Genomic DNA, 22,974 nt, shown 5'->3' with positions numbered 1-22,974 from the left:
GAAAAAAACATTGAAGGCCTGTTGGTTTCTCAGGCTGTTGGCTGAGTTTAGAGCAGCAGGAACGAGTCACGTTTTGTCTAGAATGCAGCGTTCGTTCAGGTGCCTGAAATTCCTTGAAAAGGCTGGAATTTCAGTGAGGTGTTCTTGAAGGTTTGGAAAGTTTTTAGTTTCTGCATCAAGTCCTTGAAAGTGCTTCATATTCAAACTGTACGGTTTGGAAATAAAGTTCAGTCTAGCGTTTGATTAAAAGCCTGAATTAGGAAAACATTATTATCAGTTGAAACCAGATATTTTCATACGCCTAATAGAAAAAAAGACTTTTTTTCTTGTTTTCAGTTAGAATTTTCAAAATTATTTCTATTTACGGAATGCCAGGAAATTTAACATTAGTTTTTTTAGATTTTTTTTTTTTTCTGCTTGCTTTTTATTATTATTTCTAAACACATAATTTGAGTAGTAAAGTCACTTTAACAAAATGTGTTTGCGTTTGAATGCTCTTCATTTGCAATGGTTCAGCTGCGTCTTGTCTGTGATTGAGTTAAAAGTTAGCTTGTGTTTTATATCTTAAACAGAATTATTGAATTTTCTTTGTTAAATTAGTGTTTTGTTCTTGGACCAGTCAGGTCCCAACATTTCAAAATATAAAATGATCTTTTATTTAACTTGTTCCTGATGTAGAATACCATCATTAATAAGCCAAGATAAAATCTGTCACACCTTCAAAATGAAGTTGTTGTTTTTTTTATTAACATACATGCTGACGATGAAAGGCATATGCGAAGATGGCGACTGTGCACTTCACTCCTCTCTGAAGTGGAGGAAAACTTGACATCAGTCTGAAGTAGAGTGAAAAATTCAAAGAAAGGTACCTAAGGAAAATGAAGTTGAATGCATTTTTTAGTTCAAGCCTGTGAAAATGAACTTAATGTTTGTTGCATTTGAATGACAGCAATGTAGTCAATATAATTTGGCCTATTATAGGCCGTAATGTTTCAAATCCATTTTGGAAAACTCCCTGATTACATTTAACCAGCAGCATTTCGTCACCCACCCATCCATCCTCCAGAACGCCACATTCATGGTGTAAAAAACTCTGAATTATATCAGATAATAATAAATTGAAATAGTCTTTCTTTCTATTATCTGTCTTGCTTTTATATCCAAAATGTGGTGCTGTAAAAGTTTGAAAACTTACCTTGAAAAGAGCTTGACTTTTACAAGTGTACGACCCCTGAGAACGTCCTCCTCTTGTTTAGTAGTCGTCGTCCGTAGCAACCACAGTGGTTGCTTGTTATGCCGCCGGGGTCGTCTTCGGGCGCCTTCCTGTCGAGAACAGCTGGACACAAGCGGCCGGATAAAACTGATTTGTGGAGCTATTGCGGCAGAACGCTCACTCCAGGTGTTGCCTGAGACTTGTCGGCAGCTTGTTTTGTTTTATCACCGCTGTCATGTTCCTAAAATAAGGATTAGTGGACTTTTCCTCTTTAAGCAGCAAACTCAGAGACGAAGACAGGACAGAGGGGTTAAGAGTTTGCTTTTAACCGCCTCACTTCTCTGACCTTTGTTGATCCTCTTGGCTTCAGCGCATGTAAACGCTCATAACAACCATCCTAACCACAGGTTCCCTGAACATGAGGACACGCTGAGCTGCTGTTCCAGCCAGCTGCTGTTCTGCTCCAGAAAGCAGCTATAGCAGCTAAGCCTCCGGGATCCTTTCCCTCCTCCCCCGTCCGTCTCTCACATTCTACAGCCTCCAGATTCCTGTAAATGATTCTCCCTTTCCCAACCTTTTCCTTTATCCGAGTTTATTTAACACGGCTCTGTTCTGCTTTCAGCCTTGACTGCTGAACATGGTGTGTTGTAAAAGTATTCACACCTCTGTATCTTAAAATCAGAAACTTTTATTTATTTTTGGAGGGGATTTTATGTCATAGACCAACACAGTCTAGTACATCATCATCATTTCGTTCACAGTTTATGCTTTACAAAATGGTTTACAAATAGAAATCTATAAAGTGAAGCGTGCGTTTGTATTTATCTCCCATCTGTGTTGCTTCTGTACATAACGACTCGGTTATGTACACATGGACATTTTGACTCGTTCTTCTTCGTAAACTACCTCAATCTCAGACTGCATCAGTTTTTAGGTTTTGTCAAATTTTCTCAATTGGATTTCGTCTTGGTCTTTGACTGGGCCATTGTGACGAATGTTGTGCATGAATGTTTTGTTCCCCCGCAGCTCTGGACACGTCTTCAGCATTTTGACAGCATGGTGCTGCCACCACCGTGTTTCACAATGGGAATGGTGGATTCAGGGTGTTGGGTTTTCCACTACACCTAACCAAATCATTGTATGCAAACAAGTTATAAATGGGTCTTGTTCTGCAGCATTTGCCCTTAATGGGTTGTTGTATGGCTGGACAATAAATCAATAACAATACAAGTTGCGATAGACAACTGATCAATGTCAATAGATGATGCATCTGATAAAATGTTCAGTAATTCCACTGATCCAGAACCGCTCAGCATCCTGGGGCGTGCAGGCAGTGGACAGATTTTAGCCGCTCTTAGTCTCACAGCCAGCTGATCAAGGTTGGTAGCATCGACTAACTCACTCGCTCTTTGGTTGCCTAGCAGCAACCTGTTGAGTAACATGCGCCGAGGCAGTTTAAGGTTTTGCCATTGTGCCTCATAAATAAAATAAAAACTTGGTTTAAAATAAAAACAGCATGGAGTGAAACTAGATATGAGATATTTAAAACAAACCAAAAAAAATTTATAATTGGCGATATCAACTGATATGAAACGCTGACATTGTGATATGTTTTCAGCCATGTTGTAGAAAAACCTGATCCACAAAGAAACTTTTTTTTTCTTCCACTTAACCTTTCTGCACATCTTTGTTTTGGTTTCTGGTCCTGGACTTCGGCCATTAGCTTGTCCAAGCATCTGAGAACAGCTCTGTTCTCGAGGAGGATAAACAGCTGAAGGTTTTCGTCTCCTCTGCTAAGTGATAAACTTTGCACATCTGCGTTCAATCTCTGTTTCAATGGCCTGGCGTGTGAAAGAGCCATTGAGCAAGCCAAGTAGGTAAGAAAAACGTCCCCCATCAGGCTGCTCCTGAAATGTGCTCATCGTTCATGGATCTCCCTGCGTGGCGGGAAGCGGCTCCCGCGTTTGTCCCCTAAAGTCATCATTTACGTAATAAACCTTTGACTTTTGCTCCGAGTGACTGCCAAAAAGCAAGATCTGTCATTGTCTGCTTATGCTGGAGCAAGGCCTGTTTAAAAAGCCGCTTTGTTTGTGGTCATCTAACACATGTAGACTCAAATAGTCTGAAGATGGCTGCTGGTTTTACACCAAATGCATCCCACCTGAATGAGTGAACCTCGAGATATTTTTGCTCCTTCGTCTCGTCCGGCCATACCCATTGATCTGAGTTCTGCTCTCCCAATGAAACATCTCTTCTTCTTCCTCCTCCTTCCAGGGATGTACCTGTCCGACCTGACCTACATCGACTCGGCCTACCCGTCCACAGGCAGCATATTGGAGAACGAGCAGCGGTCCAACCTGATGAACAACATCCTCCGAATCATATCGGACCTGCAGAGATCTTGCACCTACGGTGAGACGCGCTCGCGGAAGTAGTTTTCTTCGATGCGTGTGGGTGTTGATTGTAGTTGGGGTGGCAATATTTCAGCCATGTTCAAAAGGTTTTAAACTTTCAAAAAAAGATTAGCTGAAATTCACAGGAATTAGAATGGATTTGTTTGGAAATAAACGGCGATAAACTTGGAATTTAAAACGATTTAATGTGGCAGTTTACAGTCAGGGAAGATCTGTTTCACAAGACAGTTGTCAAAAAAACAAGCAAAAGATTTTCTGTATTTACCCTTGAATACAGATGCTTTTCCTAAATGAGACGCTCATATCCCACTGCTGACTGCGGAGGTATTGAGGCCACGCCCCCTACATTCTCTATAGCTGTTAAATTAAGTTTTGCAGATTTTATAAGATTCATATTTTTTTTACATATTATAATATTAAAAACATTTTATTTATAAAGCGCTTTTCAAGACACTCAGACGCTGTACAGTAATAAAGACTAAAAACAATAATAACAACAGATGTTGAACTTATCAACCTAGGACAAACTAAAATGTTTTAATATGATCCAGTGTCTTTAAATAAATGAATTCTCATGGAAAGCTTTCGAATTTGAATACTTTCAAAATTCCCTTTAAATTTAACTACCTTTGGACATTAAATGTTCAAACCTTATGCAACCCAACTGGTTATACTGGGAGAGTAAGCTACGTGATTAGACATTAGATATTAGCCGCCCTGAACGCTGCCCCCTACTGGATACCCACCGATGTTCACAGAGGATTTCTCTGAGCCAGAATATCCAGCAGTCGGATCAATTGAGGAATATTTTGTAATACGCGACTATAGATAAAAACACATAGATATCTCGTCATTTCACAACTATTGGCAGTTTTAAATTAATATGTTGTTTAGAGAAAATTAAAACACCTTTCTGTCCATTAAAGTGGACATTATGGATTTGTTTTATTTAAAAATGTATATTTTTTCATGATAAAAGCTGATTCAAAACACTAAGGATAAAAAATAAAATAAAGAGGGGGTAAAAAGACGAGGAACAAGAATCGCAATCTCTTTGCTTCATTTCCTGTTCCCTCAGAGGGAAGACTGTGGCGTAATCTCTTATAGTTCAGCCAGTTGTTTTATTCGACAAAATCCCATAGTGTGAACACCGTCAATATTAAAACAAATACTGGTGTAGAGCAGCTTTTGAACTATTCCTACATGGGAAATAGCGAAAAAAAGAGAAAGAAATTGTTTTAAATCAGTATTTTTGGATCAAAAGAGGAAGTAGTTTTTAGCTTTTTGGGTGAGTTTTTTCTGATTGTTTTGTTGTAAATTGAATTAATTCACTCGTGTTTCAGCTCTGGTGCATGAATGTGTCTCCTCTCTCAGATATCCCAGTGTTGTCTCACATCCAGAAGTATTTGAACTCTGTCAGGTACATCGAGGAGCTGCAGAAGTTTGTGGAGGATGAAAATTACAAGTAAGAAAAACTTAAGCCGCTCGCTTATTAAGCACCAAAAAATGTAACTTTTTACATTAGTTTCTAGTAAAAGTTAATGTTTCTGTTTTGTTGAGATATAGCGATGTCATACACTATTACTGTTGACAGTAGGAACGACACATGTGCATCATGTGTGGAAATCTCCATGGGACAAAAAATGAACTTTTGACCTAAATTTGGTCACATCTACAAACACTTAAAAGTTTAAAACAATTGGAATGTGACAATAAAAACCCAAAATATATTTGCATAATCAGAAAAGATAAAAAGAAAAAAAAACAACAATGCTGAATTACCAAAGTTCCTCTAAGAGGGACATCTCAGGGGTTCTCAAGTTTCCATAAGAGCTACTTGTATTTTTAAGCAAGCCACACATCACCTGCTTTTAATATATTTATATTTATGGTGTTTCAAGAAACTGTTCATTTTAGAATCAAGAGCAGTTTTACAATAAAAATACTCTCAAATGACTTAAACACACTCTACTTCGCTTGTATGCGACATATTCATTGACAGTCATATTTGAAAAAGCATTGCCACAAACAACCCTGAGGACCATCCCAGGCACGGTGGTGGCAGTATCATGCTTTTCTCCCCAAAAAAATGTTTTTATGCCTATTTTAATCTTCCCTCATTATGCTGGTTATTTAACTGATTTAACTTTCTTGCACTGAGGCACCAAGATACTTCTCAGTGCTAATCTGATTTGGTTTCCAGCTCTCCGTTATTGCGAGGACAATCACTATTCATCTCATTCTTAATTGAAAGAAAGCGCCTAATTTCACAGTTTTCACCCAGGTTGTCTCAGAAGATTGAGCCAGGCACCAGCACCCCTCGAGCCAACGCCTCCAAGGAGGATCTTGTTGGTAAGTCAGAATTTTTGGATCTCTCTTCTACTTTTGTAGTTTTCTATTTATTTGTATTTTTTTATAAAAAATTTTTAACAGGTCAGGAAGCGTCGTCCTCCCCTCTCTGCGGTCGTAAGGGTTCCGTAGCGGCCGACGTCCCCGCCACTCCTCCGTCCCCCAGGAACCTGCTGCCCTACGGACACAGGAAGTGCCACAGCCTGGGCTACAAGTCAGTCTGACTTTTGTCGTCACTCATCGATTCTTTCATCCATTTATTCATTCATGTATTTATGTTACTCATTCATTTATTAATTTCCCACCCCCCACGCTCCCCCTCGATCATGGCTTTAAGTTAGCTAGGAAGCGAGAAGCGAAGGTTTTTCTTCTATCCTACAGCAGTGCTGGCAGCTCCCTTTATGTCCCTCCTCTCTGCTGTGTTGTGTCTCCTCAGTTTTATCCATAAGATGAACACAGTAGAGTTTAAAAGCGCCACATTTCCCAACGCTGGCTCCCGTCATCTGCTGGATGACAGTGTGTTGGAGAGCCACAGTCCCAGCAGGGGACAGGCAGAGAGCTCAACTCTGTCCAGTGGCATTTCGCTCGGTGAGACTGAAGCCTCTGTAACGTTGATGAAAAAGCCACAGCGGTAGCCAGGTTGCATCACGGTGACATTCACCTTATGGTTTCTGTCCCCGGTACAGGGAGCAGTGAGGGCTCCGAGCTCAGTGAAGAGATGTCTTGGCCAGCTTTTGAGAGGTAATGCATCCCATTTCTGCAGGTTACCGTGCAGATCATAAAACACTGTCATCGCTGTGATCACATGTCTGTTTTTTTTTCTTTTCTTTTTTTAAAGAAGCCTGTGCAAATACACTGCAATAAATCTTTTAAACAATCCCAGCGTTTGCTTTCAGGCCGACACGCCTCATCCCGCCACCCCTGCTCTCAAAAACAAGCGATGATATGCAGACGCTGCTGCTTCTCCGGCAGCCTAAAACTGCATTTCTGTGCTTCGATAAACTTTTTTTTTTTACTAATCCTCCCCGTGTGCGTGCGTGTGCGCACGTGTGGAACGTACAGAGCCACACTGACCTGATCGGGAATAACATTTTAAAAAATCCACAAGCCTGAAGAATCATCTTAACCTCTTTTCCCAAAGCACCATTGTTTTGTTTTTGTTTTTAAAGTACCTCACATCCATTTTTAAATCCTCTAACTAACTGACCGCTCCTCATTCAGAGCTAACCTGTGCAGTTTGAACAGGAAAAAATAAATAAATAAAACCCACACACCAATTAACAGTGACCCGTGCCCCATATCCTATCCTGTCCTATCTTATCCAATTTCTGAACAGGACTCGGTTCTATCACTCTCTGGGCCCAGTGACCCGTGTGGCCCGCATCCCGTACAGAGGAGTCCTGAGGCCCAGCAGGTACACCCACCTCGACCAGAACCAACTTCCATCTGACTCAAAATTCTCTCAGCCTTTTTGGTTTTTTGTTGTTTTTTTTTTTTTGTTTGTTTGTTTGTTTTTTGTTTCCCGCACGCTTCATTCGCTGCCAGGCCGCTGCGTGCTGGTGCTTAGAGTAGAGTTGAGGCATAATCTCGGGGCTTGGGGTGATAGTGCCGGGTGTTGGTGGGACACAGAGAAGAGGTTCTCTATGGGGCTGCAGGTTCCTGTCTTTTTGCTGCTGTTGTTCTGTATTTTAACTGCGGCTTTTCTTCGATTTTCTTGTACTTGCATGTCTGTCACTCACACACACACACAGTGGGGGGTTAAAATGGAGGCGTGGGCCTCCGATAGCTTTGAACAGAAAAGGATGACTAGAGCTGCAGCTTAAAGTAGGAGTGGGCGATGTGATAACGTTTTTAAAACATTTTAGCTGCCAAATCTGGCAGCTTAATTTCTCTACTGATTACAGCAGTAGAGAAATTAAAAGGAAAATTGCTGTAAAACAGAGAATGTGATACAATTTTTAGATGGAATCTGGGATCTTTTTCTCCCTTTGTAATGACAACAGCTTGGAAATAAATGCCAATAAGCGTTTGTTTGTTTATAAAACATTTTTGCCGGTTTCACAACACAAAATATCAAGATAAAATCTAAGCCCATATTGCTCAACCCTGTTTCGTATTTATATAAATAAGAAATATCAAACCTGAGTAAATACAAAAACCACATTTATAGTTGGGATTCCATATCTTAGTAAGAACACAACGCAGCAATAACTTTCTTATTTAGGGTCATGTTGGTATGGAGAGCTTTTTTTTGCCTCCCTAATAACTTGCACCACAATTTGAAAACTGCGTTTTGTGTCATTGTTGTCTATTAACATTTGTTTGATTATTTGAAACATTTCAGTTTGACAAAAAACAAAAGCAAAAGAAATCTGTGAGGGGTTCAATGCTTCTTTTTTTTTTTTTAAACAGCACAGTGTGAGGCAGTTCTGTCCATTGCAGCTTAAAGCAGCTTTCAGCTTTGGATTCATAAAACCGACTTTAAACAGTTAATATCTCTGTCACATCGCCCACTGCTAGCTTGATAAATTATCTGGTAATAAATTACTTTAAAGCTTTTGAAGGGCGGGTGGGACATCTTATGCATCAATTCTGATCTTTCTAGACTGTAAACTTTAGCTCTTAATGTAAGTATTCTACAGCTTGGAGCCATAATGAGGCCATAATGAATCCCTGCAGACATGCTGCGCTCCTCATATTAACGGACGCAAAGTAGATCTTGATTGCTGATGGAGAAACGAAGAGAATCAGTGAAGACATTCCTACGGGAGCAGAAACCGGCCGTCAATGCTGTTATTTTTTTTATGTTCTTTTCTTGAGATCTCATTATTGGGAAAATAACATATTTTTCATGTTGAAAGGAAATTAATTTTTGTCTGGAGATAAATGTTTTAGTCCAAAAAAAAAAAAAAAAAAGATAAATCGTTGATCCTTCCCTTCTGTTCATCCCAGTCATTTGGTGTCGACATGTTTGCTCTTCCGCAGAGCGTTATGTGGCACAAATACAGACTAGCCGTGACGATGCATTTAATTACAGCCAGTAAACTGCATCATTCGCACTAAATTGGCTATAAAAGATTCATCTCGTGTTGCTGTCAGAAAACTAAACTGCGGTTTTGCTCAAAAACCATCAAATGATGGAACAAACTTCACTACAGATGGCTTTAAATTTTATAGCAGAATTCCTCTGGCTGTGAAAGCTTTGACTGAAATCTCCAATGCAGCGATCAAAAACACACATCTGTCTGTACAAATGAATCCTGAGAAGTACAGAGATCCAGTTATGCTTAAAACTTATGTTAAAGATTTAAAAATATGGATGCACAAAATTAAATAATTTGACCATAACATTAGTAGGCTGTCCTGTGGCGATGATCCAAAATAATCAAACATCACATCGTTAAATCTTGGAAATTTTTAGCTGGACTACAGTGAAATTATCAGTTAGCAATAAGAAAATAACGTTTTTATAGCAAGGTTGTTATGAGTTGTGTAGTTTACGATTAGTCCTTAAATGCACCATCATAGCTATCTGCAGGTGTTGCCACAGAGAGGCTGGTTTCTTACTCGGACTGGGAAAATATGAAAAAATAGGTAGCTAGTTATGTATATGGAAAAAGTCTGGAATCTAGCTAGCTAACTAGATAGCTAGCGAGATATCTGACGGTCTATCTAGCTTGTTCACGCTCTGTCCGTATGTATCTGTCCAAAAGTTTACGGTGAACTTCACAGTTTTGTTTTACAATGAATAAAAAGACTGGGAACGTTGGGAGCTATGACATAAGCTGTAGGAACCCTGGAAAGCTCTGGAGGGCAAACAAGGGTTAACGAATTAATCTGAATTAAAGACCAACCTCACCGACTGTTTTTCATCGTGTGCTTAGAATCTGTCAATATGACATAAGAAAACTAGTTATAGTAGCAATAATATCATAAAGTGGGACGGCTGCTTTCTGCTTCCATATATTTCTCTTGTAGGGTGAATATTTAAGCTTGTGGTTCTCTTTATCTGTCGGCCTTCTTCACTGAGTTTCCTCCTCTGATCCTCCAGACAGACACAATCTGCACACCACCTTCCCGGCGTCTTTTCATGCCTCTGCAAACGGCAGCGTTAAGATTTACATCTGTGAAATATCAGTTCTGTCAAAGGCGGACAGAAAAATGTTCCATAAAAACGTTACATTTCCGTGCAGGCGGGATTAAAGGTAGCTGTGCAGATCGTTTCTGCTTTTGTTGGTGATCTCTCCGATTTTATTCTGGTCCATTGTTCTGCATGGCGATGCATGGGACTTTGTTTATATGGCGTGTGATGTCTTGTCTCTGTTCTGTTGCAGCTCGGCTGAGTCGGAGGAGCTTGCCGTTCACCTTTATCCCGGAGCCGTCACCGTCCAAGGGGTGCTGAGACGGAAGACCGTGCTCAAAGAGGGCAAGAAACCAACCGTGAGAACATGCCGATACGGTTATTTAAATCGGGAGCATGCAGTGTGCATCCATGTGGTTTTTATATTTAAAAACGTGATGCACCTGGGTAGTGTAGAACGGATGCTTAGAACAGATGCAGAAAGAATACGATCTGCTGAATACCTCTGCTCCCTGTGCAACACTATGAAAGTATATCAGGTGTTTTTCTGGTTTTGCATGTCTGTTACACTTAAATGTATCAGATCGTCAAGCAGATTTTAATGCATGACAAAGATAAGCATCAGATTATGACTGCAAAGGGATAAATCTGTCTAAATCAGCCTGGCACTGCTGGAAAATATATACTTTTTTTTTTTTGTGCTCCAGCTCCACTTGCAATATCCAGGCCTGATTATTTGCAGACCTACTGGGGGAAACAGTTACTTGAACAGGACCAATCTGACAAAACAAAGTAGGAAAAATATCTAAAGAAATTAAAGAGCAGAGTAATTTATATGGCTACGGTGATTGACCGGATTACAAAATTACTCCAAGAGAATCATGGTAGCAGATTTCAGGGATTGATTTCTACTTCTGTTGTTGGATGAGTGGCAATCAATAATCAATGGAGTTATCCATTTTCCTGTTTAGCGGAAGATCTTACAGGAGAAAGTCTGTCCATCAGTTTGTGACATTAAGCACAAGTAGGCCTGGTCCAGCAGAACAATGATTCATGAACCAAAAAGACGTTTTTTCGAGAAGCTTAGTTAAAGGCTGGTCTTGTTACGGTAAAACGATTAACTTTAACAGCTTGTTGTCCTGGCAAACTCTTCAAATTGGCTGAAGAGTGAGCCAAACTTTCTCCACAATCATATGAAAGACGAACTGTCTCTTACTCCAACAACACCTTTTGTTAATTTACATTTTCACATACTCATTGCTAGGTATCATATTTAAATGGGGGATGGTATGTTTCCTGGCACGTAGGATCCGGTTGGTTTGGATTGCCTTGTTTCTCCCTTTATGAGTGAAATCCTCATCTGAAAACTGTTTCCTATTTGCTCCAGTGATCTTCATCTGAGAAACATTTAAATCACAAAAACTAGAAATGATGTATAAGGGAGCACTTTGCATGTGCTTTAGTACGTCTAATCTATTTAAAACTTTTACTTGCAAAATTTATCTGGAAGAAAGACATCTTTAAAATTCTCATGCATCGAAAATGTGTGAAATTATTTTTGCAAAAATCTCTTTTCAATCATCAAAACGAATAATTTTCAGGTTCCTTTTCTTTTTACATACATTTACGTATATTTCTGAGCACACGTATTTTTTGTGCTTTCTCTATCGATTTTTAAAAAAATGATGCTACTTATTCACTGTTGGGTTCATTTTAATATGTCTTTGTGCGTCCAGGTGGCATCTTGGACTAAATACTGGGTCGCGCTTTGTGGAACTCAGCTTTACTACTACCCTGCCAAGTCCCTGAAGGCCACAGAGAGGAAGCATGTAAGTCAGACTGAAACATTCAGTCATCGCTTGCGTTTTGAGAGCGCTGCTCGAGGTTATTTCAGTCGTTTTGGGCAGACGAGTGCAACAAAACAGAACAAGGAGACGCACAGAGTCTCGTTCTCCATATGAGCTGCAGTTGTGAGAGGAATGCTCCAAAAGCGTCTGTGTATTTTATAAGGAGTGAACACATGATGGTCATTACTTGAGCCCCTCTAAAAACAGCTTAATTACCCGATGAACTCAGAGAAAAACACTTTGCTTGTTCTTGTTAACAGAAAACAAAGGCGAAAAGCTGCATCCTTTTTAACGAGATGTTTAACGAGATGTCGTGTGATGCACCGGGTCGTTCTGCTCGGTAGTTTGAAGGAAGAAAAGATTCAGTAAAACCGAGAGGTTGGAGAAGGAAACGGCCGAGTGGACAAGATGTCCAGAGGCTGTTGGGTTCGTGTGAAGTGACCGGTCGTAGATAATAGGAGCTGTGTCTAAGTGGCTTCACACAAAGCTTTTGTCAGTAATTCTTCCACTTCAGTTTGAGCTTTTAGAAACTTCCTCTGTTAATAAGTGGCTTTTAGGAAGGTAGAGAAATGAGAGAGACCTTACAGGAAAAAAATAAAAAGCTACCTGCGTCTCATCTATTATGGTTGAATAGTTTAGCAGGAGTCCTCACAAACTGTGTCCCAATAATGCGTATAGTAAATCATTCTCTTGTATGCATCCAACTTCTGTTTAGTATTTTGTCAATGGGGAACCTTCAGAGCACGAGTCAAACTCAAGGCTCATAGGCCAAATCCGGCCTGCCGTAGCTCTTTATTTGGCCCTCTAGATTCTAGCATAAACATTAATTGTGTTTCATTCCTGCAGAATATTATGCTATCAATAAAATCAGTGCAGGTTTTATCTGTTTGCTGCCAAATTATATCAGTCAGTCCCTCCAGTTTCTTCAGAATTATCATGGAAATTTACACAAAACCAACAAATTTGTGCACTTTTTTTTTGCGCTAATAATTGGGGGTTTATTCCAGATTTTTCTCAAATATTGTCAATTGTCAGCCTTAGTTAATGTAGGATTCTATTCCATGATCTATAGATAGCTTAAACCAATACGGAAGAACTTTAATTTTTTTGAAAAATGTTATAATTTTAACAAATCAACACATATTTCTTAGAGTATAACTTCAACAATTACAATAGATGCAGCAAACGAGTCAGTATGAGTTTAATCTTGGAAAAAATGTGTATCTTTTATGCATTTTATAAGATTTGAGTTAAAAAAAAACCCCATTTCAATCAGTTTTACATTTTTCTTTAAGAAAAGCTCAAAGTGAAGCTAGAAAGTGTGTCTTTATGTAATTAAACATAAACTCTCAATAGGCAGATTACCAGAGTTGTATCTCCGGTTTGTATAATAGATAAAATCATATTTGACAAATAGAAGTGTTTTCACTTAAAGCACTTAATGTCAAATGTGATAATCACGTAGTGTTTGGTCCTAATATCAAGATATCCACCCTAAAATATCCAGAACCAACAAAGAATGTTTAAGAAATGCAAACACTTTTTTCTGATGCAGTGCTGGTTCTATGTTTTTATTCTCATCCAGAGGTGATTTCATGGAGGATGTCGGCTTCTGATCTCCTGCTGCACACGATACATTTTGACACATTGTGCAAAAGCTAACCGTGTCCATTTTATTTCTCCTCCTCTCAGTTCAAGTCCACGTCCAGCAAGAGCGTGTGTGTGGTGGGTCTCATGGCCATGATGGCCGACGATCCAGAACATCCTGACGTCTTCTTGCTGACCGACTCTGAGCAAGGTGAGACTCGTGCAGTAAAAATAAGACCTTGGCTACATTGATGTTTATGCTATTTCAGTTCTGGCCAGCTGAGGGTAATTTGTTTTCGCCTACAATGCCTTGTGTTGAAGTCGGCTTACTGAAAGCGAGATGAGGCATATTAATCTACAACATAGTTAAATTACTTATTAAAAAAGAGCTTCCCCAGTCTATATGTCAGGTGCATGTAAAAAGTATTCATCCCCTTTAGATGTTTTAACCTTTTTTTATTACTTTTAAAAATAATTAGAATCAACAAAATTAGGCTTTTTTTTTTTTTTTTTTTTTGGACAAAAACAAAAATGTCAAAGCGAAAACGGATTTCTTGAAAATATTGACAAATAAATAAACGTGCCGATGTGTAAAACCAATAAAGGTGCAAAACATCCAAGGGGGCTGAATTCTTTTTATAGGCATCTGTACAATTTAGGGAACTTTTGGCAAAAACTGGTCAAACTGGATTTTATTTAGGAGGACAAATTCATATAAACTTTTCAAATCTGGCGTTCCTCAGGAGAGTAGCATCCACTGTGGCTTTGCTTTCATTTCACTGGGTCCCTAAAAGTCGAGCAGCACTTCAGTCGTCTTCGCGGACCACTGAGAGCACCGGTGGAAGCGAGGCGCTCCTCATTTCACCATTTTTTTTTTTCCCTCTCTCTGTTGCCTAGGTAACACCTACAAGTACCAGGCAGGAAACAGGATGAACGCTTTGCTCTGGTTCAAACATCTTAGTGCTGCCTGTCAGAGCAATAGGCAACAGGTAAAAAGAAGGAAGAAAAAAAACACACACACACCATAATGGTCACAGATACACACAAGCGCACTGCGTGCATTCTGTAAATGATTGTTTCTTAATACAGGTACCAGCCAATCTGATGTCATTTGAGTGAGCGGACGGTGAGAAGAGAGGGATGAGGAAACGGAAGCGAGGAGGACGAGGAAGTGGAAGCATTCACTGCCATGAGCCCCGACAGACCGACTCTCGCCCCCCTCCGACCTCACCGCAGCCTCACCTGCCACTACTGCCTTAACCAGAGTTCCTAGTTGTGTCTGTGTGTGTGTGTGTGTGTGAGCGCAGGTCTGTGTGGAGACAAGCGACTGCTTTGGATGTGCTGACCACTGAACAAGGACCTGCACCACTGCTCCCGACTCCCACTCGCTCTCTGTGTCTTTTGTTCAGCACTTCAGCGGAGCCCTTACACTTCTCCTCCTCTCCCCCTCCACCACACACTTACACACACTCACGCTCACTCAGACTTCAACATCTGCAGCTTCATCAGTATTCTTTCTGGAGAGGCGGGCTCATTTTAATCACGTCTTCTCCAAGCTCTCATTCGGTCAGAACATGCTCCAGAGCCATTTCTACTTGATTGTTAGAGTTTTAGTTGCTTGTTTTTGCGTAATGTATTACTTGGATCACACACACAGAGAAACACACACGCAACGTTCTGTTATCACATCGCTGTGAACGTAAGGGCTCCAGCTTCTGCAGGAACAATTTCCTCCTTTCTCGAGTGTGTACAGTTTTTAGTGGAGAACTTGCCCTTGTTTTTCTGTCACTTACTGAATTTACTAGATGTTTGTACAACTGCATCAGGGCGGGCGGAGCTTCTTTAGATTTTTCAGAAATCTCGTCTGTGGTCCACAGTGGTACGATAAACCCAGAATCTAAGCTAAGTTCACAGTTGGACGGATGCTTTCCAGTTTGTTTTTGTTTTTTATTATTATTGTTATTCCAATGTTTTCACCAGAGAGGAAATGCTGCGTTTCCTGGACTCGCGCATTCAAAACACTAAAGACTTGAAGCTGTGAAAAGTCCAGGAGGGAAAGAAATGACTCGTGATTTTATCTCCTCTGATCCCCTCTGGCCCATTTGGTTTGTTGGAGCCTCCAGACACTCGAAACTACCCGGAGCCACACAGAGTCTGTTTTTAGGCTGGTTTTTTTTTTATTATTATTATTATTATCATTTCCTGTGTTGTTCCGTATATGTTTTTGTTGTTTTAGTTTTTTTTGTGTTTTTTTTCTGGGAGAGAGGGATGGTGCAGTTCAAAGTATTACTGTTGCCCAGCAACGCAGATTTGTCTGTTACATATGAATGGGGTTTTTTTTTTTCCTTTTTCTACTTTTGGAGTATTTTCTTTGAACCCTTTATTATTGATGTGGGAAATCTTCAGAAAAAAAAAAATTATCAATTTTGCTTGTCCGCTTTAACCAGTCCCGGCTCAGTTTTAGGCTCCTAACGAAGTGGCGTCTTGGGTGGAGAAAACGAAGCCTCATAGGTTGCGATTACTGCCAAGTGACGTCAGCCTCACTGCTCTTTTCTTTTCCCCTCTCTGGTTGACGAGACATTGGAGGGTTATCAGCTAAAGTCTGTGGGCCGCAGAAATCCTACTGTGATTCACGAGCAGAACCTGGTAGAGGAGAGGAGGGCAGAGTGATATCCAGAAATAGCAAATCATTTTACGAACAGGTGTTTGTTTACATTGTACTGGTGCATCTCAGTAAATTGAAAAATTGTCCAAAAGTTGGCTTATTTCAGTTGAAATTGTAAAATAAAGTCAGGCACTCCTTCGGAATCGCTTCCAAACTCTTGAACCGGCCTCTTTTCCTTCCACTAAACCTTCCCTAATCTGCCTGGATACTCATGTGAACGACCAGCTTCTTTAGCAGCAGCTTCGTGTGGCTCTCCCGCCCTGAGCAGTAACCTTTCCCATTAGCTAGAAGCTACATTTGTTCGAATTAACAGAAATAAAAGGTTGCCACTTATCGCCCTGTTTATAATAAATCTATATAATATGAGTTCTATGTCACTGAACTACTGAAATAAACCACATTTTCAGTGGAATAGTAATTTATTTAGATGCACCAGTATGTTTATACACTCCTGCCTGCTGTATCGTACTAGTAGGAGCCGATTTGTGTACAGGCACATGTGTGGCCTGTCTCTAAGGTACAGTGCTGGAGCAGAGCAGGTGGTTAATGGGAGGCAAATCTCAGAACTAACTCTTACCTCTTGTCATACATCTCTGAGGTGATCCACCAACTTCAGACACGCATCCCGATGTAGAAAATCTGTCCTTTAGCACAGCATACTGTACAGTTTAATGGTTCAAAAGAGCCACTTTTGTTTAGGTCAGACATTACGTAGACGGACAGGATCAGGTTAGGGGGAAAAAAAATGAGAGAAAAAGAGATGTTATGGTGGACGAACCTGTGGAGGAATGAATGAGGAAGCCAAAGAAAGGCATGTGTAATGTGTCCCTGCAAGTGTGTGTGTGTGTTAGAGAGAGGATTTGGGTGGCTGTTCATACTTCTCTTTTTTTTTTTTTTTTACTCAATGTAATCAAAGCCAGATGAGGCGGCCTGCCACTGCTGAGCAGTGGTGGGGGGGCGGTGGGCGTCCAGTTTACCCAATCGTCCGTCTGATTAACGGCTGACGCTACGGCTCCACGCCGGCTTGCTTTGCGCTTGGCGTGTGAAGAAAAGGTGGACTCAGAAGTGGGAACTGAACCGGATCAGAACATGGGACTGCTTAGAGGGACAGTGCCACAAACTGTGGAGACGGGCCCAGCCGGGGGTTTGGCCCGAAGGGGACAAAGAAGGTTAAAGTGTATTTAACCCTGGGGACGCTGGAGGCCGTTTTCCTAACCGGACGGCGCCGGTGAGGCACCGAGTGACTGCATGAGAATCAAAGCGAAGAATGCGAGAATCTGCAGAGAGGACTGTGGAGCAAAGTAGCTGGGGGAACGGATCCCCATCCTGACAGCGATCACCTTTCCTTTCTTTGCATTTGCTTTATCTGATGCTAATTGACAATGACAAATGAAATTACAACGTATGTAACTGAGTTTTATACCAGAGCAAATAAGTGCTTTATGGGTTATCTGTGAATTTGAGTTTAATGATCATGACAAGCACTTTTTGTGACGTTTTCCCCTCACTGTTACCTGGGTTTACATTGTTTTTTATTATTATTATTGTTATTATTATTATTATTCACTTCTGTACAGCGTATGGTCAACATAATGGAAACACGTTGAATTAATTTTGGGATGTTTCAGTCGTAGATACTGAGCCGACATTGACATGAGATCCTTTTTTGTTTTGTGTAGGAGTAGAAACTGTAAGTATCGGTCTCCCTTTAGAGCTTAAAGCGCCAGGCTTCACTTTTCTCTGCTTCACCAGACTGTTTCCTTTAAACTGACCATACTCTCTGCACACGCACAGCTTCCACCGTATTACCCGCTTTGCGTCGCTAACCTGAGTTCAGACGAGCAAAAGCGTTCAACCCGAGGAAGTGTTAGTTTATTCTTTGAACCAATGTGACTCTGTGCCACCTGTCGGGTTTCATTCACTGTTTACCAAGGACGGCTTGACCTTCAGCTGACTCCGTGTGTCTCTGTCTACTTGCGTCGCGGCCGTGGCGAGCGCTGTGACCTCTCCTGAGTGATGTGCTGCCTGGTTTGAAGACCGAGAACCAATAAACACTCTGCCCTGTTTTTTTTTATTATTATTTAATTTTTACTCCACACTTCAGCTCTGTGTTTTTGTTCTCTTTAAGGTTTAATATTCAGACTGTTTTAGTAAGTGTTTAGCAAAAATGATTCCATTTTTTTCTTTCCCCCCCACCTGCCAAGACTACAATGTGTTTTTACTGGGATTTTATTCGGTGAACCTGAACAAGGTGATGCATAACTGAGGGGAATTAAAAGGATGGATGCATTTTCCAGCCACATAATATAATTTTATAGCACAATCAAGTTACCATGTTAACTTCAGTTATGAAAATGAAGTCAAACATAGAGAACTTTGACTTTATGATTTAATGCCATGAAATTGGGCCTCCGTCTCTTTAAAAACTCTTCTTTCTGAAACGTTGCCTTCAGGAAGTCATCACAGAGAGGTAGCTTGCATAATGAGCTCAGTATCCGGTGTTTGCTAATTGCTCCTGGCTAGTCGGAAGGAACTGAGTGAGGGAATCTTGAAAACCAAGGAAGAACTTTGTCTCTAAAGGCAGGACCAGGCCCCACGCAGACAAAGCTGAATATTTGTCACGGGAGATTAGATTTCTCAAACATGCCTGGAAAAATCAAGGCAAGTCTCAAAAATATGACTTTGATGAGGCAATAACATAACATGACGTAAAGTTCGAAAAAGTTTTTACTTAATACTGCCACTTTAAGATTGTTTCCTACTTGAAATTTAAAGTGAGGCATGAACATGGAGCCAGTCCTCCTCTGTGATTCTCCTAATTAAATCTGATGCCATCAGTTGCCTTCAGACGTCACCTGGTTAGTAAATGTAGCCCTAATCTTTTGTGAAATTCAAAATCATTTTGCTGGTGAGTAGAGGTGTTTCCAGGAAGTTTTGGAAGCAGGAGAGAAGAGGCCTGAAGCCAGTCACAGATTCACAACATGGTCAAAGAGACTGATTGAGTTCTGATGAATTGAAGCCATTTCTCTTCTTGAGTTATTCATTAAAAAATATTATCCACGTTCTCATCGACGTAGTTGGTAGGCGTTACCTCCGTGTAAATGGTCTCCATTTTTGATTTGTCCAATTTACATTTGAAGAGTCATTTTAATTTGTGGGAATCTTTGATGATGTGTTCATATGAGAAGGTGCAGCTGCGGCAGAAATCTGGGCTGGATTTAAATCCCTGACTAATCAGCTACTCATTTAACATTTTGACTGATTTATTGACTGCCAAATACTCTTTAGCTGCAGCTCTGGGATGAATTAAATAGTCTGCATTTAAAGAGAGTTATTTGGACTAAAGTTGGGAAAAATGTAAGCAGCAAAAATCTGAGGAACTATTCGGTAAGGCAATACATACCTGTGTTGCACATATTGAGTATACAAACCACTTTAAAATGAAGGTCTTGATGGTATTTTCTTTAATTGTTCTTAACTATCGTGTAAGTGAAGAACAGCACTACATTTGGTTTGTAGAAGTTATTTACATTTTTTACATTTCTGCTCTGTGCCATCATCTTATCTGGCACCAATGCTGCATGATACAACATAACCTTCCTAACAACTTAAACATGTTTTTTGAACAATTATTGAAGTTTGATTATATATATATATATATATATATATATATATATATATATATATATATAAATAAATATATATATATATATATATATATATATATATATATATTTTTTTTTTTTTTTTTCAGGGAAGACTGTAAGACCAAGAAAGACATTGAATCTTTGGGACAGAAAGCTCAAATCAAGATCCCGTGATGACAGAAAATACACAACATAAAAGGGAAAAGGTGATCGGGAAGAAATGAGTCGACGTCTTAGACTGAACGGTAAGAAAACGTCTGAAGCCAATCATCCTGAAAAGCCAGACTGAGCCCATTAAAAACACCCACAGAGGGACAAATGAAAAGCTTTCAGTGGGTTGTAGAGGCCGTGGGTGATAAAAATGAATCTGCATTGGAAAAGAAGACGTCCGAGCGTTTATTTGGCGTCATCTGAAGGCGTCTGGCTGAAGGAAACCAGCCCGTGTTCCCAGATACTGATGATGTGGAGTGTCGGGTCAGGACAGATGGCATCCATTACGTCTGCAGGAAATGTGCAGTCAGTGAATTTTTCCGCTGCATCAGTCAAGAGGAGGGATGGTGATAAAAGGGACATTATTCAGGACGAGGACGTCACCAAGCAGAATAAAAACGGACTGACGGCTCTGTGACAGACGGCTCACGTTTCAGTCCAGTTAAGCCTGGGAAGCCGCTCTGTTTGAAAAACCTCCAAGCTAGAAAAAGAAAACGTCGTTTTCCTTACATTTTTTTCAAAATTAGATTAGTTTACTCAACATTGAGTAAAACCATCACTTATTCTCCTAATAATTAAATAAAACTTAACTAAGTGGGGGCGGGGGGAGTCATTTTATTATTTTTTGTTTCATTTGCTAAAGGTTTTGTGATCCTATGAGGTTTAATGAAAGTACTAGAGAGACCATTTCTGCTAATTGGAGCTTAAAGTGTCACAGCAGCTCCCCTCCCCCGCATGTTGCTGAGGAGAGTCGGTGAAAGCTGCTACCATTTACTTTATTGCTTATGAAACACAAATGAACATTTCGCTGCGTAGAGGCGGCCTGAGCAGGGAGTCGGATTAAGTGAACAGCTAATATCAGCTCAGTTTACTTCTTATGCTGGAGCAGAAAGACAAAAAATGTTTTATGTGCAATACTCATACTTATTTTAAAATAACTCATAATTTTAGTGATCCTTTAGATTTGTTTTTTCTTCATTTTACGCATAAGAATTGGGGTGTTATAGTTAAATCGCTCTATGCTTTTTGTCAGCAAAACTTGTATTGAACAACCCAGTTGTTTTATTTATCTATTGTTTATATCCATGATCTATTGATGCTAACTTACAAATTTTTTAAAAAAAGCTAAGAATCACATCATTAAATGGTGTAACATACACTTTAGTAAAAGCCAAAGAAAAATTTTAAAAGTCTGAACTAAAAAAAATTAATTGTATCTTAGAACCTACTGACATTCTACATGTATTTACATAAAACCGATTTACGTACACTGTATTTATTACTTTAAACATTCGTTCAAAAGCCTTTAAGGAATAAATATTAACTTGTGTGATCTTATCTATACATGCAATACATTTATTTAAATGAATATACACAGAAGTACATGAAAAGTTATCTCTGAGCTTCATCTTAGTGATTGTTACCTCAAGATATTTCCTCGTCCTCATAGGCTATATGAGCTGCAGAAATATCTCAGATCAGTCTGCTTGTCTTTGAAGGACGAAATGCACTAATATTCCACAAAGGGGTCATTATGCAGTCAGGCCACCAGATAAGCACGTAAAAGGTCAACGTATATAGCGCAAGGTTTTATATTTAGAAGTGAGACTAATTAAAATGGTGTGATAAAAAAGTGGGATTTCCCTACGTGGCCACATTAAAGAAATCATGGGACGTGATGTGATGGTATCTATCTGACAGTGGCTTGTTTAAAACACAAGTGAATCTCAAATGTCACTGAAATGTCAGCTTGCTTCAGTAATTCAGCTCAAATCTGACACATATATCTATCAATACGCACAGAGTGATATGTTTCAAATCTTTGGATGTAGTTTGGTTATTTCTTTTCATTTTGAAAATTATAAATCCCACACCAGCAAATGTCATAGATCCAAAAGTAATCACTGACTGTGGAGCTCTATGTCTTTCCTCCGTCTTCAGGAATCTGGGACTTTGAATTCTAGGTAAAATGTAAAATGTGTTTTCCTCTGAAAACAGGACTTTGGGTCAGTTCTTTTTCTCCTTGGCTAGTTAAGATATTTCTGACATTTTTTCTGGTTGGAGAGTGGTTTAACACAAGCAACACAAGCAGTTATAACCCATTTTTCTGACTCTTAAAAAACTGACTTCAGTAGCCGCTCGCGCCTTGTGAATCTCTATCAAATCCTGTAAGGAATTTCACAACCTGCTGAAGGTTGCAGTTATTTCTATTAATTTTGCACCTTTAGACAACACTTTTTCCTTCCACTAAACTTTCCAGCAACGTATTTGGATATAATGCTCTGTAAACTGGCTTCTTTAACAATCCCCTTTTGTGGCGCTCCCCTCCTGACAGTGATCACAGCACAGCACTTCATTATTGAAAGTCATGATAACCAAAATTAACTGGAATTAATTCTTCAAAAAAAGATTTATAAATTAATTTCTCTCTTTGAATTGAATTACTGAAATAAATTATTTGTAAGATGTTCTCATTCATTGAGCTGTAACTGTAATAGGGGAGTTGTTAAAAATGTTTGCCTTATTAATTATCTAAGCTTATTCTGTAACATAGACGTGATATCGAGCACTGAAAGTTTTTTAAACCACAAAACCACATTAGATTAGTGTTTTGTTTTTTCTTCATAGCACATAATTTTCCTGTTTTCCATCAAGGGACTACCACACAATGAGGGGACCAGCTCAACAAGTGAAAGGTCAAAGCATAAGATTCAAATATATTTATTTAGAAACGAATATGGAGATAAAAACTGGGGGTGATAAAAGGCTGGAATTTCCTAATTAAAAGACCATGTCACGCATAATTTGATGTTACACCTCTGGATATGGTTTGTTATAACAATGATAAATAGTTTTACAGTGAACCATTCAATCCTGTGGTTTTGGGTCACACCCACATGAGAACCACCGTGACTCAAGTGTAGTTTGTTTCCAGCTGATTAGCTTGCAAGTCGCCTGGTG

General features: G+C 39.6%; 1 protein-coding gene across 5 annotated transcripts in view; it reads left to right on the top strand.

Moving 5' to 3' along the window:
* The window catches only part of ralgps2 (Ral GEF with PH domain and SH3 binding motif 2), an 84,036-nt gene extending 65,814 nt beyond the window's left edge, over positions 1-18,222 (top strand). For 3 of the 5 annotated variants that reach the window (XM_044129014.1, XM_044129013.1, XM_044129011.1), the window contains exons 10-21: positions 3,488-3,625; positions 5,002-5,092; positions 5,912-5,979; positions 6,061-6,190; positions 6,413-6,564; positions 6,663-6,717; positions 7,313-7,390; positions 10,311-10,416; positions 11,794-11,886; positions 13,597-13,702; positions 14,389-14,480; positions 14,581-18,222. In XM_044129014.1, coding sequence (XP_043984949.1) covers positions 3,488-3,625; positions 5,002-5,092; positions 5,912-5,979; positions 6,061-6,190; positions 6,413-6,564; positions 6,663-6,717; positions 7,313-7,390; positions 10,311-10,416; positions 11,794-11,886; positions 13,597-13,702; positions 14,389-14,480; positions 14,581-14,610 — 1,139 coding nt within the window. In that variant the 3' untranslated portion in view covers positions 14,611-18,222. The remainder of the gene's footprint in view (positions 1-3,487; positions 3,626-5,001; positions 5,093-5,911; positions 5,980-6,060; positions 6,191-6,412; positions 6,565-6,662; positions 6,718-7,312; positions 7,391-10,310; positions 10,417-11,793; positions 11,887-13,596; positions 13,703-14,388; positions 14,481-14,580) is intronic. The other 2 variants (XM_044129012.1, XM_044129015.1) reach the window with 2 other exon arrangements.
* The last annotated feature ends 4,752 nt before the right edge of the window (positions 18,223-22,974 follow it).

The sequence above is a fragment of the Gambusia affinis genome, linkage group LG10, assembly GCF_019740435.1.
Source record: "Gambusia affinis linkage group LG10, SWU_Gaff_1.0, whole genome shotgun sequence".
In the NCBI taxonomy this organism is placed as follows: domain Eukaryota; kingdom Metazoa; phylum Chordata; class Actinopteri; order Cyprinodontiformes; family Poeciliidae; genus Gambusia; species Gambusia affinis.
Note: the sequence above shows the minus strand (reverse complement) of the source record. Positions and strands in the feature narration are given on the sequence as shown.